The sequence below is a fragment of the Triticum dicoccoides genome, chromosome 1B, assembly GCF_002162155.2.
Source record: "Triticum dicoccoides isolate Atlit2015 ecotype Zavitan chromosome 1B, WEW_v2.0, whole genome shotgun sequence".
Classification (NCBI taxonomy): domain Eukaryota; kingdom Viridiplantae; phylum Streptophyta; class Magnoliopsida; order Poales; family Poaceae; genus Triticum; species Triticum dicoccoides.
This window is the reverse complement of record NC_041381.1, coordinates 222,700,594-222,717,178: the sequence shown is the minus strand read 5'-3', so window position 1 is coordinate 222,717,178 and position 16,585 is coordinate 222,700,594. Positions and strand designations below refer to the sequence as shown.

General features: G+C 44.8%; 1 protein-coding gene and 1 pseudogene across 4 annotated transcripts in view; both read right to left on the bottom strand.

The window, feature by feature from the left end:
- Nucleotides 1–9,858: 9,858 nt before the first annotated feature.
- Nucleotides 9,859–11,346, bottom strand: LOC119350308 (annotated as a pseudogene).
- The window catches only part of LOC119329200 (casein kinase 1-like protein HD16), a 10,397-nt gene continuing 5,013 nt past the window's right edge, over nt 11,202–16,585 (bottom strand). For 2 of the 4 annotated variants that reach the window (XM_037602214.1, XM_037602208.1), the window contains exons 5-16: nt 15,035–15,090; nt 14,869–14,940; nt 14,690–14,784; nt 14,537–14,603; nt 14,313–14,442; nt 14,014–14,232; nt 13,641–13,783; nt 13,391–13,565; nt 13,192–13,282; nt 12,039–12,196; nt 11,739–11,927; nt 11,202–11,658 (exon numbers count right to left, since the gene is read on the bottom strand). In XM_037602214.1, coding sequence (XP_037458111.1) covers nt 11,599–11,658; nt 11,739–11,927; nt 12,039–12,196; nt 13,192–13,282; nt 13,391–13,565; nt 13,641–13,783; nt 14,014–14,232; nt 14,313–14,442; nt 14,537–14,603; nt 14,690–14,784; nt 14,869–14,940; nt 15,035–15,090 — 1,455 coding nt within the window. In that variant the 3' untranslated portion in view covers nt 11,202–11,598. Of the gene's footprint in view, nt 11,659–11,738; nt 11,928–12,038; nt 12,197–13,191; nt 13,283–13,390; nt 13,566–13,640; nt 13,784–14,013; nt 14,233–14,312; nt 14,443–14,536; nt 14,604–14,689; nt 14,785–14,868; nt 14,941–15,034; nt 15,091–15,489; nt 16,099–16,585 lie in introns of those variants that run through there. The other 2 variants (XM_037602230.1, XM_037602223.1) reach the window with 2 other exon arrangements.

The window sequence follows — 16,585 nt, the reverse complement described above, 5'->3', positions numbered from 1 at the left end:
CTCACGCCCTGCAAGCCCGATGGCTTTGGCTGCACAAAACAGACCCCACCCTCCCCTGGCAGCATCTTCACATTCCTTGCAGCCCGGTCGTCAAGGCCATTTTTCGAGCTTCTACCTCCTGGACGATCGGCGATGGCGCCACCTGCCTATTCTGGGAGGACCACTGGATCGACAGGCTCTCCATCGCGGAGCTGGCTCCCCTTCTCCACGCCCTCGTCCCTCATCGACATCGCAGAGTCTGCACCGTGGCCGCGGGTCTTGCCTCCCGTGCCTGGATTCACGACGTACATGGCCATCTTTCCCCCAAGGCGCTCGTCCAATACGTCCTCCTCTGGATGCGGCTCCATCGGGTCACGCTCTCCGCCTCACCAGACGCCCTCACATGGCGTTGGACCCCGACGGAGTTTACTCCGCCAAATCCTGCTACAAAGCCTTGTTCGTCGGCTCTACTATCGAGCCCTCCTGGAGCCTCACCTGGAAATCCTTGGCACCCCTATGCATCAAGATCTTCATCTGGCTCGCCTTCCAGGGACGATGCTGGACCGCCGACCGGCTTGCTCACCGCGGCCTCACCCACGCCCCTCTTTGCCTCCTTTGCGACAAGGAGCCCGAGACCATGGCGCACTTGCTCGCGGGCTGTGTCTTCTCCAGGCAAACCCGGCACTAAGTCCTTTCTTGGATCCGGGTCCCCAACATGCCACTCCCATCCCCTGGGCTGTATTTTCGCGACAGGTTTGCCTAGTCCATGGAGGACGCCCCCACCGCCCTTCACCGAGGTCTAGCCTCGCTCATCTTGCTCACCGCATGGCGTATCTGGAAGGCAAGAAACGCATGCGTCTTCAACGGAGCAACCCCATCTATTCCGCTCCTCGTGCACGACATCAAGGAAGACGCCCGCAACTGGGCCGCCGCCGGAGCCAAGGGGCTCAGTAACTTGCTCCCGCCTGCGTAGTTTCTTTTATAGAGGACGCGCAACCCCCTTCTCTGTGTTTGCGCCCTTGAAGCTCTCGCTCACGCCCTTGGCGTACGTGCTTGTGAGGCCTACCATGTAACTGCTTCTGTTCCTTCCTTCTATCAATGCAATGATACGCAAAGCTTTTGCGTATTCGCGAAAAAAAATCAAGTGTCCTTTTATTCTATCTAGAAATTTTATATCATTTCCAATCAATAATATGTCATCTACATATAGTATTTAGAAATGCTACAGAGCTCCCACTCACTTTCTTGTAAAAATACGGGCTTCTCCAAAAGTCTGTATAAAACCGAGAGGCTTGCACCAGTCCATAGATGGATCACTGGAGCTTGCACACTTTGTTAGCACCTTTCGGATCTACAAAACCTTCTAGTTGCATCATATACAACTCTTCTTTAATAAATCCATTAAGGAATGCAGTTTTGACATCCATTTGCCAGATTTCATAAAATGTGGCAATTGCTAACATGATTCGGACAGACTTAAGCATCGATACGAGTGAGAAAATCTCATTGTATTCAACACCTTGAACTTGTCGAAAAACCTTTTGCGACAAGTCGAGCTTTGTAGATAGTAACACTACTATCAACGTCTGTCTTCCTCTTGAAGATCCATTTATTTTCTATGGCTTGTCGATCATGGGGCAAGTCCACCAAAGTCCACACTTTGTTCTCATACATGGATCTCATCTCAGATTTCATGGCCTTCAAGCCACTTCACAGAATCTGGGCTCATCATCACTTCCTCATAGTTCATAGGTTTATCATGGTCTAGTAACATGACTTCCAGAATAGGATTATCATACCACTCTGGTGCAGTATGTGCTCTGGAAGACCTACGAGGTTCTGTAGTAACTTGATCTGAAGTTTCATGATCATCATCATTAGCTTCCTCACTAATTGGTCTAGGAATCACTGGAACTGATTTCTGTGATGAACTACTTTCCAATTCGGGAGAAGGTACAATTACCTCATCAAGTTCTACTTTCCTCCCACTCACTTCTTTCAAGAGAAACTCCTTCTCTAGAAAGGATCCATTCTTAGCAACGAATATCTTGCCTTCGGATCTGTGATAGAAGGTGTACCCAACAGTTACTTTTGGGTATCCTATGATGACGCACTTCTCCGATTTGGGTTTGAGCTTATCAGGATGAAACTTTTTCACATAAGCATCGCAACCCCAAACTTTAAGAAATGACAGCTTAGGTTTCTTGCTTAAACCACAGTTCATACGGTATCGTCTCAACGGATTTAGATGGTGCCCTTTTTAACGTGAATGCAGCTGTCTCTAATGCATAACTCCAAAAGGATAGTGGTAAATCGGTAAGAGACATCATAGATCGCACCATATCCAGTAAAGTACGATTACGACGTTCGGACACACCATAACGTTGTGGTGTTCCAGGTGGCGTGAGCTGTGAAACTATTTCAGATTGTTTCAAATGAAGACCAAACTCGTAACTTAGATATTTGTCTCCACGATCAGATCGTAGAAACTTTATTTTCTTGCTATGATGATTTTCCACTTCACTCTGAAATTCTTTGAATTTTTCAAATGTTTCAGACTTATGTTTCATCAAGTAGATATACTCATATCTGCTCAAATCATCTGTGAAGGTCAGAAAATAACGATAACCGCCATGAGCATCAACACTCATTGGACCGTATACATCGGTATGTATTATTTCCAACAAGTCAGTAGCTCGTTCCATTGTTCCGAAGAACGGAGTTTTAGTCATCTTGCCCAAAAGGCACGGTTCACAAGCATCAAATGATTCATAACCAAGTGATTCCAAAAGTCCATCTTTATGGAGTTTCTTCATGCTCTTCACACCGATATGACCCAAACGGCAGTGCCAGAAATAAGTTGCACTATCATTATCAACTTTGCATCTTTTGGCATCAATATTATGAATATGTGTATCACTACGATCGAGATCCAACAAAATATTTTCATTGGGTGTATGACCATTGAAGGTTTTATTCATGTAAACAGAACAACAATTATTCTCTGACTTTAAATGAATAACCATATTGCAATAAACATGATCAAATCATATTCATGCTCAACGCAAACGCCAAATAACATTTATTTAGGTTTAATACTAATCCCGAAAGTATAGGGAGTGTGCGATGATGATCATATCAATCTTGGAACGACTTCCAACACACATCGTCACTTCACCCTCAACTAGTCTCTGTTTATTCTGTAACTCCTGTTTCGAGTTACTAATCTTAGCAACTGAACAAGTATCAAATACCCAGGGGCTACTATAAACACTAGTAAGGTACACATCAATAACCTGTATATCAAATATACCCTTGTTCACTTTGCCATCCTTCTTATCTACCAAATATTCAGGGCATTTCCGCTTCCAGTGACCATTTCCTTTGCAGTATAAGCACTCAGTTTCAGGCTTTGGTCCTGCTTTGGGCTTCTTCACGGGAGTGACAACTTGCTTGTCATTCTACTTGAAGTTCCCTTTCTTTCCCTTTGCCCTTTTCTTGAAACTAGTGGTCTTGTCAATCATCAACACTTGATGCTCTTACTTGATTTCTACCTTCGTCGGTTTCAGCATCACGAAGAACTCGGGAATCGTTTTCGTCATCCCTTGCATATTATAGTTCATCATGAAGTTCTAGTAACTTGATGACGGTGACTAGAGAACTCTGTCAATCACTATCTTATCTGGAATATTAACTCCCACTTGATTCAAGCGATTGTAGTACCAGACAATCTGAGCACATGCTCACTAGTTGAGCAATTCTCCTCCATCTTTTAGCTATAGAACTTGTTGGAGACTTCACATCTCTCAAGTTGGGTATTTGCTTGAAATATTAACTTCAACTCCTGGAACATCTCATATGGTCCATGATGTTCAAAACGTCTTTGAAGTCCCGATTCTAAGACGTTAAGCATGGTGCACTAAACTATCAAGTAGTCATCATTGAGCTAGCCAAACATTCATAACGTCTGCATCTGCTCTTGCAATAGGTCTGTCACCTAGCGGTGCATCAAGGACATAATTCTTCTGTGCAGCAATGAGGATAAACCTCAGATCACGGACCCAGTCCGCATTATTGCTACTATCATCTTTCAATTTAGTTTTCTCTAGGAACACATATGAAACATGGGAAGCAACAATGCGAGCTATTGATCCACAACATTATTTGCAAAATACTATCAGGACTAAGTTCATGATAAATTAAAGTTCAATTAATCATATTACTTAAGAACTCCCACTTAGATAGACATCCCTCTAATCATCTAATTGATCACGTGATCCAAATCAACTAAACCATGTCCGATCATCACATGAGATGGAGTAGTTTTCAATGGTGAACATCACTATGTTGATCATATCTACTATATGATTCACGCTCGACCTTTCGGTCTCAGTGTTCCGAGGCCATATCTGTATATGCTAGGCTCATCAAATTTAACCTAAGTATTCCGCGTGTGCAACTGTTTTGCACCCGTTGTATTTGAACGTAGAGCCTATCACACCCGATCATCACGTGGTGTCTCAGCACGAAGAACTTTCACAACGGTGCATACTCAGGGAGAACACTTATACCTTGAAATTTAGTGAGAGATCATCATATAATGCTACCATCAATCAAAGCAAAATAAGATGCATAAAGGATAAACATCACATGCAATCAATATAAGTGACATGATATGACATCATCATCTTGTGCTTGTGATCACCATCTCCGAAGCACCGTCATGATCACCATCGTCACCAGTGCGACACCTTGATCTTCATCGTAGCATCGTTATCGTTTCGCCACCTATTGCTTCTACGACTATCGCTACCACTTAGAGATAAAGTAAAGCAATTACAGGGCGATTGCATTGCATACAATAAAGCAACAACCATATGTCTCCTGCCAGTTGCCGATAACTTTGTTTACAAAACATGATCATCTCATACAATAAAATTTAGCATCATGTCTTGACCATATCACATCACAACATGCCCTGCAAAAACAAGTTAGACGTCCTCTACTTCATTGTTGCAAGTTTTACGTGGCTGCTATGGGCTGAGCAAGAACCGTTCTTACCTACGCATCAAAACCACAACGATAGTTCGTCAAGTTAGTGATGTTTTAACCTTCTCAAGGACCGGGCGTAGCCACACTCGGTTCAACTAAAGTTGGAGAAACTGACACCCGCCAGCCACCTATGTGCAAAGCACGTCGGTAGAACTAGTCTCGCGTAAGCGTACGCGTAATGTCGGTCCGGGCCGCTTCATCCAACAATACCGCCGAACCAAAGTATGACATGCTGGTAAGCAGTATGACTTGTATCGCCCACAACTCACTTGTGTTCTACTCGTGCATATAACATCTACACATAAAACTGGCTCGGATGCCACTGTTGGGAAATGTAGTAACTTCAAAAAAAATCCTACGCACACGCAAGATCATGGTGATGCATAGCAACGAGAGGGGAGAGTGTTGTCCACGTACCCTCATAGATCGAAAGCGGAAGCGTTAGCACAACGCGGTTGACGTAGTCGTACGTCTTCACGATCAGACCGATCAAGTATCAAACGTATGACACCTCCGAGTTCAGCACACGTTCAGCTCGATGACGTCCCACGAACTCCGATCCAGCAGAGCTTTGCGGGAGAGTTCCGTCAGCACGACGGTGTGATGACGGTGTTGATGATGCTACCGACACAGGGCTTCGCCTAAGCACCGCTATGATATTACCGAGGTGGAATATGGTGGAGGGGGGCACCGCACACAGCTAAAAGATCAAGAGATCAATTGTTGTCTCTAGAGGTGCCCCCCTGCCCCCGTATATAAAGGAGGGAGGGAGAGGCCGGCCCTAGAGGAGGGCGCGCCAAGTGTGGGGAGTCCTACTAGGACTCCCAAGTCCTTGTAGGATTCCCTTTTCCTTTCCGGAGTAGGAGAGAAGGAAAGAGGGGGAGAGGGAGAAGGAAAAGGGGGCTGCACCCCTTGTCCAATTCGGACAAGAGGGGGGCACGCACCTCCTTCCTTTTGGCCTCTCTCCTCTATTCCTGTATGGCCCAATAAGACCCATATACTCTCCAACGAATTCCAGTAACTCTCCGGTACTCCGAAAAATACCCGAATCACTCGGAACCTTTTCGAAGACCGAATATAGTCGTCCAATATATCGATCTTTACGTCTCGACCATTTCGAGACTCCTCATCATGTTCCCGATCTCATCCGGAACTCCTAACTACCTTCGGTACATCAAAACACATAAACTCATAACACCGATCATCACCAAACTTTAAGCGTGCGGACCCTACGGGTTCAAGAACTATGTAGACATGACCGAGACACGTCTCCGGTCAATAACCAATAGCGGAACCTGGATGCTAATATTGGCTCCCACATATTCTACGAAGATCTTTATCGGTCAAACCGCATAACACCATACGTTGTTCCTGTCATCGGTATGTTGCTTGCCCGAGATTCGGTCGTCGATATCTCAATACCTAGTTCAATCTCGTTACTGGCAAGTCTCTTTACTCGTTATGTAATGCATCATCCCGCAACTAACTCATTAGCTACATTGCTTGCAAGGCTTATAGTGATGTGCATTACCGAGAGGGCCCAGAGATACCTCTCCGACAATCGAAGTGAGAAATCCTAATCTCGAAATACGCCAACTCAACATGTACCTTCGGAGACACCTGTAGAGCTCCTTTATAATTACTCAGTTACGTTGTGACGTTTGGTAGCACACAAAGTGTTCCTCCGGTAAACGGGAGTTGCATAATCTCATAGTCATAGGAACATGTATAAGTCATGAAAAAAGCAATAGCAACATACTAAACGATCAAGTGATAAGCTAACGAAATGGGTCAAGTCAATCACATCATTCTCCTAATGATGTGATCCCGTTAATCAAATGATAACTCATGTCTATGGCTAGGAAACACAACCATCTTTGATTAACGAGCTAGTCAAGTAGAGGCATACTAGTGACACTATGTTTGTCTATGTATTCACACATGTTTTATGTTTCCGGTTAATACAATTCTAGCATGAATAATAAACATTTATCATGAAATAAGGAAATAAATAATAACTTTATTATTGCCTCTAGGGCATATTTCCTTCAGAAAAAGACACATCCGTGACATTTTGGTCCAAATAAAAATATTTTATGTCATGGAAGTGACACCTGCATGGCGATAATAGTGACAAAAACACGTATATAAATGGCGTGGTGTGCACCTACTTGTATGGCAAAAAATTATGATAGAAAGTGTAATTTTCATCCTGGGCGAAGCTGGCAACGCACCTGCATGACCTTCTTTGGGCCTTCCTTGACGTAAAAGATAGTGGTAGAAGTGTGGCCGAGAATTTTTCGGGGTTTGGCGAAGCTGGCAACGCACCTGCATGACCTTCTTTGAGCCTTCCTTGACGTAAAAGATAGTGGTAGAAGTGTGGCCGAGAATTTTTCACGGTTTCTTCACCTCGCACGGTATACGGTGGGTGTCAGGCTCGAGCAATGAATGGGGTGGTTTGCACGTTTCCTTCGTGCACATGTGTGTGTGACCGGGCCCTTCGCATTATTGAACCCAAGCGAGCCCTTCGCACTCTAAACCCGATCGATTCCTCGCATTACTGACCCGACCAACCGAAGGGAGACTTGATGATCGATCGTTTCTTGTGCGCATATGTAGTTTGCTAGCACAATCAATCGATGTGAGTCTCTCGCTAGCCTCTGTGGCTGGTGTGTGTGGTGCAAGAATCTTGCATGGGCGAGTTGTTGCGACCGTGCACGGTAGTGTAGGAGGCCCTGATCGATCATCTGCGGTAGTGTAGGAGGCCATGTTCTTCTTATGCGTGAGTCTGTAGTCGCGATACATAGAGTCAAGACCATCCGGTTGTCGCATAGAGCCCCTACCGCGATACATAGAGTTAACCCAGTCGGTGTTGGCTCTCGATGTACAGTCCCCGTGCTATTGCATGTGTGTATGCCCCAGCCCATTCGGAGGGGATCGATGAACTGGACCCCTTGGAGATCGTTGGCAGTTGGCGCTAGATGAATAGGACCCCGAGATGGGCGTTCCGTGGTACGCCACACCCCAACTGGTTGGGGTCGATGGACGGGACCCCATTCCGGCCATAGGTGATTGGCGCTGGATGAACATGACCCCGTGGAGGCCATTCCTCGGTATGCCACACCCCAGCCGGTTAGGGTTCGATGAAGAGGACCACGTTGTGGCCGTAGGTGGTTGATGGATGAACAAGACCCCGCGGAAATCGTTCCCCGGTACGCCACACCCTAGCCAGTGGAGGGGTCGATGAACACGACCCCATTTTGGTCGTTTCGTGGCACGCCACACCCCAGTCCGTTGGCTACCATTGAACAGGACCCCGTTTCAGCCGTCCCACCCAGCCAGTTGGCATTGGATGAACAAGGCCCCATCGCAACCGTAGGCCATTCGCTCTCGCCGTTACGGCCATCTCATCTCATCCTGTTGACGCTCGATGAACAGAACCCAATTGTTGTGTACCCCCACCATCATGTGCACCCATCTGTTGCATGTGCCCCATTGCTACTTATGTTGCCTCAATGTACAGGAGCCCTACATGTATGTGCGAGTACACGTTCGAGACCCGTGTCGTATGTATGTACTGTGTATTTAGCCATATTTTTTGCAGTGTGATTGTATGTATGTACGTGTACACGATTTAAACGGGACTTCGTGACCTGCTACGTTCGGGGCCAAATTTCCTAGTACGACATATGTTGCTCCTTACTCTGGCACAATTGAACATTGAAGAAAGACCGGTATATACGTACATGTTTGCGACCGAACAGATAACGCTACGTATATGCTTCAACCTGATGGGTCCCAACTGTTAGAGGGAGAAATCTTTCTTTTTGCGCGTAATAAGGAGGCACTTGCTTCCGAGCAGCCGTGGATCAAATGGGTCCCTACTGTCAGCCTCTCTAAGTACGCTCTTCTTCTGATGGCTATTGCTTGTTGACCACGTTAACAATGCCACACCGAGCGCATCAAGGAAGTGGACAACGGCGAGGCTTCAGAAGGGAACAACTCGGAGCCGGACAAGAGGCTATAGTGGCAGAGTGAAATACAAGGATTGACTAGTTCGGGTGCGGGCGTGCAGCTACCATCAGCGAAGAATAACAATAGCTGTGAGAAGGTAGAGGGATGGTCTGGCCGGCGGTTTAGAATAGGGTGGGGCAACGAGGCATGTTTGGCGGTGTCGCCAGCCGCTGGAGGCACGAGCAGGATGTCCGGCAATGCTTTCTTGTTTGAGCGGCTAAAAAAAGAAGACGAGAGAGTGAAGACATCCAACGGTTACCGCTGTCAAAATTGTTTGTTGACTAAATTGATAACACCTTGAGCAAGCTTAAACCTCATGAGTCCCATTTGCCAGCACTATGGCAGACATGCAGGCCCCCCTTATTTTAAGAATTTATAGTTTATTTGTCAGGCTGGCTAAAAATAAGACTTAAAGTTACTTCGAGGCCTCAATTAATACCTCCTCTTGAAAGTTTTAAAGTTGCGCTGGGCTGAAAAACAATGTTGGGTTTGCCGAGTATTTTATTAAAACAATAAGTTAGGCTGGGTACGCTCCATGAAAAAAAAGCCTTGCTCAATCTAAAGAAAAAAATAGTAGCTGATCAGATGGTGTGTCCAGATGTCAGAGTGGTACTATTGTACTATCAGTCATTCTGAGCGAAAATTGATGCCTTAAGCATCGGAACTGAGGCTCCAGGTGGGAGTGGGAATAAGTGGGATTAGCCATCATATCCCACTTAAACTGTTCTAATGGGTTCTCATTGGACAAGAAGAAAATTAGGTGGGCTAGCCCTATTAGTCCATTGGAGTCCCACTTTACACTTAATCCCGGCGCTAATGGCAGTGATCAGCAACAGCTTCTCGTCTTCTCAAAAAAAAAAGCAACAGCTTCTCAGCGCCAATGGCAGCTGCGATCTCCCCCGCAGCAGTGTCGACGTTGATGTTGTAGGCCTACCCAGTCTCATCGGCGGCCACGGTGGCGATGACTAGGATCTGGCAGGACGCAATGATCGGGTGGAGCATGGAGAGGTGTACGCGCGTTACCTCGCCGACGAACCCGAGGGCTACAGTGTCAGGAGAAGGGCGCGCAGTGAGGAGGTGCGTCCTTGCCACAGAGGCCGACGGCGGTGGCACCGGTGAGGCTGATGAGGGAGACGAGTTGCCTGTTGATGTTGACCTTGCTGACCAGCACCATCTCGACGACCTCAACGGTGAGAGCGTCGATCACGCAGAGGCCTTTGCGGAACTGCAGCTCGACACCGATGTGCTACAGCTAGGAGTTGATCTCCGGACCACCGCCGTGCACAAGCACGGGGCGCAGGCCGACACAGGAGAGGTGGACAAGGTTGCGTATCATCGACGCCTGCAGCTCCGGCGACTTAATGGCCGCGCAGCCGTACTTCACCACCACCGTCTTGCTCTTGAACCATTGAATGAAGGCGAGCACCTCCGACAGGACGTCCACGCACTTCAGCACCACAGCCAACGCGCGCCGCGCTAGCACAGCACAGGAAGGAGGCCGAGACTATACCTGGCCAAACCTCAGGTCGGGCCGGACCTAGCCAAGCCCGAGGCAAAAAACCTAGGCCCGGGCTGGGCCGGGCCCGGCCATCGGGCCTATTTTTTGGGCCCAAGCCCGGCCCAAACGCGTAAAAGCCCACCAGGCCTTAGGCCAGGCCCCCTTTAGAAAAGCGCAAAAACAACGGGCCTAAGCCCGGCCCGGCCAAGCCATCGGGCTCAAACTCTAGGCCCAAGCCCGGCCCGGGAGCAGCGTCGGGCCAGGCCGGGTCAGGCTTTTTCAGGCCAGGCCGGGCCGGCCCATGGCCAGGACTAGCCGAGACGCATTGTAGTTGTTGTTTTGAATACGTCTTGCGTTTGTATTTTTTTAGTGGAATCCCACTTCAACCTGCTTAATCCATGTGGGTTACCCAATATTTCCCACCAATTCATAGTGGGATCAGGTGGACTGAGGTGGGATGCCTGAATCAGAACGGAGGGAGTAGTAGGATTTACATCGGAAGCTAAAGCATAGGAACGCAACTGAGTGAACAAAAGTAGAATAGCACACATCAGCATACACCTACGAAGATAGTGACCAGCTCCATCCAAGAATAGCACACATCAGCATACACCTGATAATCACTAGTGACCAGCTCCATCCAAGAATGAGCTCATCATACTCGCAATCGAACACATCCTGAGACATCACAGGAGATCACAGAAACTGCAATGCAGTAGAGTCCGGCCACCCAGGCACAGCTAAGTTTGTACAATTTTGCTGCCTACCTCAAGGGCAAAATATCTAATTTGAACTATATGCATGATGGGCTACATTTAGATCACACCAATTTTTTACATTCTATGGACAAGAGAATACAACAACAAATCACCACAACATACACTCTTATATAACCTATGTAAACAGAAAACATAGCAGCTTTGCCATCTATGATCTATCAACTCTATTAATTATGGGTGAATTAGGAATACCATTGCCCTTCAAAACTCCATCATCTAATCGCAAACCTGAAAGTCGTTAAATAAACTCTACATGCTAGCCAAACAAAATGGAACTTATGATACCGTTCTTCCATAACAAATGGAGGCCAAGTAGAGATTTTTTGCCCATTTCTCCTGCAACAATATGAATCAATAGTTGGTCAAGAACAGCTAAAACACGGATATCAGATAAAAGGGAGGGTATATTAGATCACCTTCACATGCTGGCTCGGGAAAGCAGATGTTCTTAGGGTTTCCTGCGTTTCATCAGCAGGCTTTCTTCTGGGGATGCTCAAGATAAGTGCTGTCTGGTCCCATGTAGCAGCAGTAGCCGTGATGCGATAACCATTATCCCAACGCCGGTGAACTCCCTCACTTGGATACAAGAAGTCAAGCTCCACAACCTACAACAGAAAATAGTTTAAAACACAAAGCGCAGGCATTAAACTGTATCCTCATAATTTTTATAGCATATGCCCCATCAAACACTGAGATTCAGCAAAGCACAGACACACCTGATCTACAAAGCCAGCATTCCGGGACACCACCACTGCCCATCGGCTTCCTGCAGTGGCCATAGCTGTGACGTAAAACCCCTCCTTCCACTTCTTGTTTATCCACTTGAAGGGAAACGAGTCACTTACTTTGTAGGATTGTTGTGCATATTGTGTTCCTGGAGGCTCAAAGTCAGTTCCAATCTTTTAAACATATGTATTCACAAGAACACTGATATTTAGGACCTCCAACTTCAAAAGCATTTTGTAAGGAAGATCTGCCAATGCTTATCCACACTAATGTTGAACAGATCAATCCTACACTATCTGGAAGAAGAGGCAAGATTCGAGAGAAACCACAGTACTAGGACACAACATGATCAGAGTCTTGGTACTGCCAGTGCAAGTGTAGTTATTAAAGTCAGACCGGTAATCAAACAGGCAAGGTCCCCCACTTCACCGGCCCATCTGGCAATTCGCTGGTTCGAGCACCAGCCTGTAAATATTAGTTTCCCACGCACTAGTACCACTACCAAGACAACATATAATGCAATTCCAAGATAAACATACACATACACATCCCACTAGAGCATGAAACCCAACGAGCACAATCCCCACCTACGCAGCATGAGATCCATTGACTGAGTTATCCCTGGCAAGTATCTACTCGCTGTCACCTGGGATGACATGTTCAATCAAGCTGCTACCCCTGCTACTTGCCCAGCTTGCTAGCTAACACTGCCCTAACAGAGGCTGGATGACAACCATGGCGCTTTTATCAAATCGAAAGTAGATGATTTCACATGAGATTGAGGCTCTGTATAGTGAATGGCAATGCATGGCCGAACAGAGGGAGAAGACAGAAATTAGACTAGAAAAGAAAAACATAGTGAGAATGAGGCAGAGGGACGAGAAAAACCCTAGAGTATCTTGTGAAGATACACAGCAGAACAGGCCAATTAAACCAGGAAGGCCCAAGACAATGTCCTCATTACTATCCGATTCATTAATTTTCACCAAATACAAAAAGAAAAAAAGAACAGTTTTCACAAAAAGATGCCTGGTTTGTCTTTGTTTTTCCGTTTATTGCATGGTTAGTTTTTTAAGGAAACCAGACAGCTAACGTCTCTGTTCTGATTGACTAACGTTCTTCAGCAGACATCATTGCAATTACCTCTAGACATGACCACCAGAGAACTACCATTGTTTGCACCTGCTAACGCAGTGATATAGAAGTTCTTCTCCCACTGCTCCATTATCCATTCCTAAGAGCAAGAAAAGCAAATATATTGAAATAAATTGCTCCATTGATACGCTGTAGAAACGAAAGAGAAAGAAAGATGTGCAATGCAAAAGAAGTCAGCATGACTAACCTTGTGAAGAAAATATGGAGAAAGTTCATAGACTTGAGAAGTAAAGCCAGTGCCAGCATCCATTATTAGAGCCCACAAATTTGAGCAAGAGGCAACTGAGCTTATAAACAAGCCATCTTCATTTCCTTTTGAAATATGTTGTGCTAACCTACCATCTGCAACATTATAGTGGTACCTGCAAAAGAAGTGTGGTTGGAATGGAATTGTTTACTTTCCATCTAAAGCTAGCTTACCTCTATGGGATTCATACCTCTGCTTCATAGGGCGCCTCGCATTGTAAACACTAACCCATTGTGTTGCAGGCATCCCCATCCTGATCTTCTTCTTGGGTTGGTCATCGTCATCCTCCTCCATCATGAGGCGACCTCTCTTCTGGCCAACCTGGTATATAAGCTGGTAGAAATTCAACAAATTATTAGTATGCTAACTCACATTGCACAGCTGAAATGATATGAAGTCAAATTCCCCGGTAAGCATTAAACCATGACGCCCAAGAACTTCCTGCAGAAGGTTAGCTAGGAACAATCTAATTACACAGTTACATAGTTTTAGCATCTGAGCATGGTCATCACTCATAACACGTTATGAATTAGTGAGAAGTAACAAGGCACGACATGCAGTACCTTCTGAGCACCATCAGTGTTGATTGGTCTTATGTCTGGATTGGGGCCAACAATTCCATCAAAAAGAGAGATGCACTTTGCATAATTTGGTTCTTCATCAAACTTTAAGTTCACGACATACTCAACAAACTGTCGGAAAGGTTGTGGACAAAAGCAACACAAAGATTCTGGAGAGGTCGCCATCTTTTTCTTGCAAACAAGGAAACCTTTATTTTCTCCCTACAATTATTCCACAAAAGTCTTGGGTAAGGAAAAGAACCAAATGCAAAATGAAAATTTTACTCCCAACCAAACTTCACCTGATATCCTTGCCAAGGAAGGCGACCACGCAGAAGAAAAACAAGTGTGTAGGCAAGGGATTCAAGGTCATCTCTCCTGCTTCCAGTTCTTCCCAAGTGCGCGTGCACACTAGCATACCGAACGGTTCCTCTGTAGGAAAAACAAGTAGAAAAAATGTCAGTGTAGTAACTAATAAACTAATAAGAAAAAGAAGGCTTTAGGGCTTAGTATTTCTCCTGCAAACCTGAAGACATCAGGCCTCTGATCATACTCAACTAGTTCTCCTGTACCAGTGTCTTTCCATTTAGTAGCTGCAGAGAGAAAGTAATGTTAGCACCCCACTGGACACAGTAGACACTGGAAAATCATTATCGACAGAACAGTGAAATAAGATTACCTAATCCAAGGTCAACAAGAAAAAGCTTCTTCTCTTGCAGTGTGCCTGGGGGTCCAAGCAGAAAGTTCTCAGGTTTTACATCACCATGGACATACCTATGATAAACAAGAGTTGTTAGCTATGTTTTTATATGCCAAAACAATAAAACAAAGCTCCATTGCCAAGATACAAATAAATACCCTTTCGAGTGCATCTTCTCCAGTATGGAAATGGCTTCTATAGCAATACAAGCAACCATTTCAACAGACATTCTGTAACAGAAAGACAAAACTCAAATTAACTGGGCAAACCAGCGATGAACATTAAGGAATACATACAAAGGGAAATGACTAATTAGATACTTACGAGTGGGAATTATTATTCCATACATCCCACAGGCTTGGTCCCAACATGTCCATAATCTGAATACATATATATATATAGGTTACATTAGAAAAAAAACATCCTAGTTTTGCAATGGAACAAGCAATCAAAAAGATGTGGGAACATCTTGGCGCTAAAATTGTCCAAAAGTTGGCTTGGTAGATGTGGTGTGATGCACTGGTTATAATTGCATTTCCAACAATATATCGTTACTTATTTCAACTCACTTCATTCTCTCTCCTCTCCGATCTGTTCTCTTATTTATTTTTCTCACTGGACCCACATGCCATACTCTTTTCTCCATCTACTTCTCTCTTCCCATATTCTTTCCTCTGCAACAAATGGACCTCACACACTCCAATACTTCTCTCAACCACATCAGATCCGATTGATTGTCGGAGATACCCTAAACAAAAGAACTAGACTTTCAGACTTACCTAGAAAAATTGTGATTTTTACTAAACAGTACTCCCTCATCTATGCACATATATTCTTGGCCATTGATGTTAATCTGATGCTAACGAAACAAGTCTTCTGATCCAACTGAAGTTTTGAGCACGTTTAGGATCAACAGTGACACTGAAATTCACTCAAGAAGGTGAAAGACTACTATATATATATATTACTATGTGGAAATAAAGTTCAAAACCAACAGTGAACAGCTATATAAACAAAAGCAGAGTGCTTCAGAAGCAATGAAAGGTTAATGATTTTCGAATTTATATGAACTTTCACGCCCTAACTGGTTTCTAGTATTTATTAAATTATTTACACACTTGATTAAGACTTTCTACCTCAAATCATTACGTCTTCATCAAATTCAATCTACTTTATTCAATAGGTACATTTAATCAGTTAAACGAACTTAACAAGCATGGAGCATGCCAGCAATCATATGTGGTGGCTTGGCCAATGGCTACATCTACATGCAGCGCAAAGTGGTACTCCTAAGAAAATGTGGTCATCAGCAACAGGATTGTGGATACAATTTATTTATTTTGGTAAGTTTTGTACTCCCTCCGATCCAAAATAAGTGTCAGTGTTTTGAACTAAGGTTAGTTCAATCTTAGTTCAAAACTGCGACAGGATCCAAAATAAGTGTCGCAGTTTTGAACTAAGGTTAGTTCAATCTTAGTTCAAAACTGCGACACTTATTATGGATCGGAGGGAGTAGTGATCAAACATAAAATTTAAATATTTCTCATAAGAGTTACAAGCCCTTATTTTCGTAAACAAGAAATATGCTACTGCATTCTGTCTTCTGAGCCGTTTACAAAACTTTAATTCCATAATCCCACCAACATACCAAAGAAGACAGGAACTTTTGTACTCGGTATGCCTACAGTCTACACCATTGGAAGAACAACTTTCGTCATTAGTCTCATCAGTTACAGGGCAGAGCACCAATGGAAGATGATCAAGGGCATTCTATGTTGTTTACTGATAAAGGAAACACAAAAAGGGGAAATTCAGTGTTATACTGTATGTCATAAAGGTAGCGAGTGAGAAGGTAATCAAACAAGCTAGCAAGCA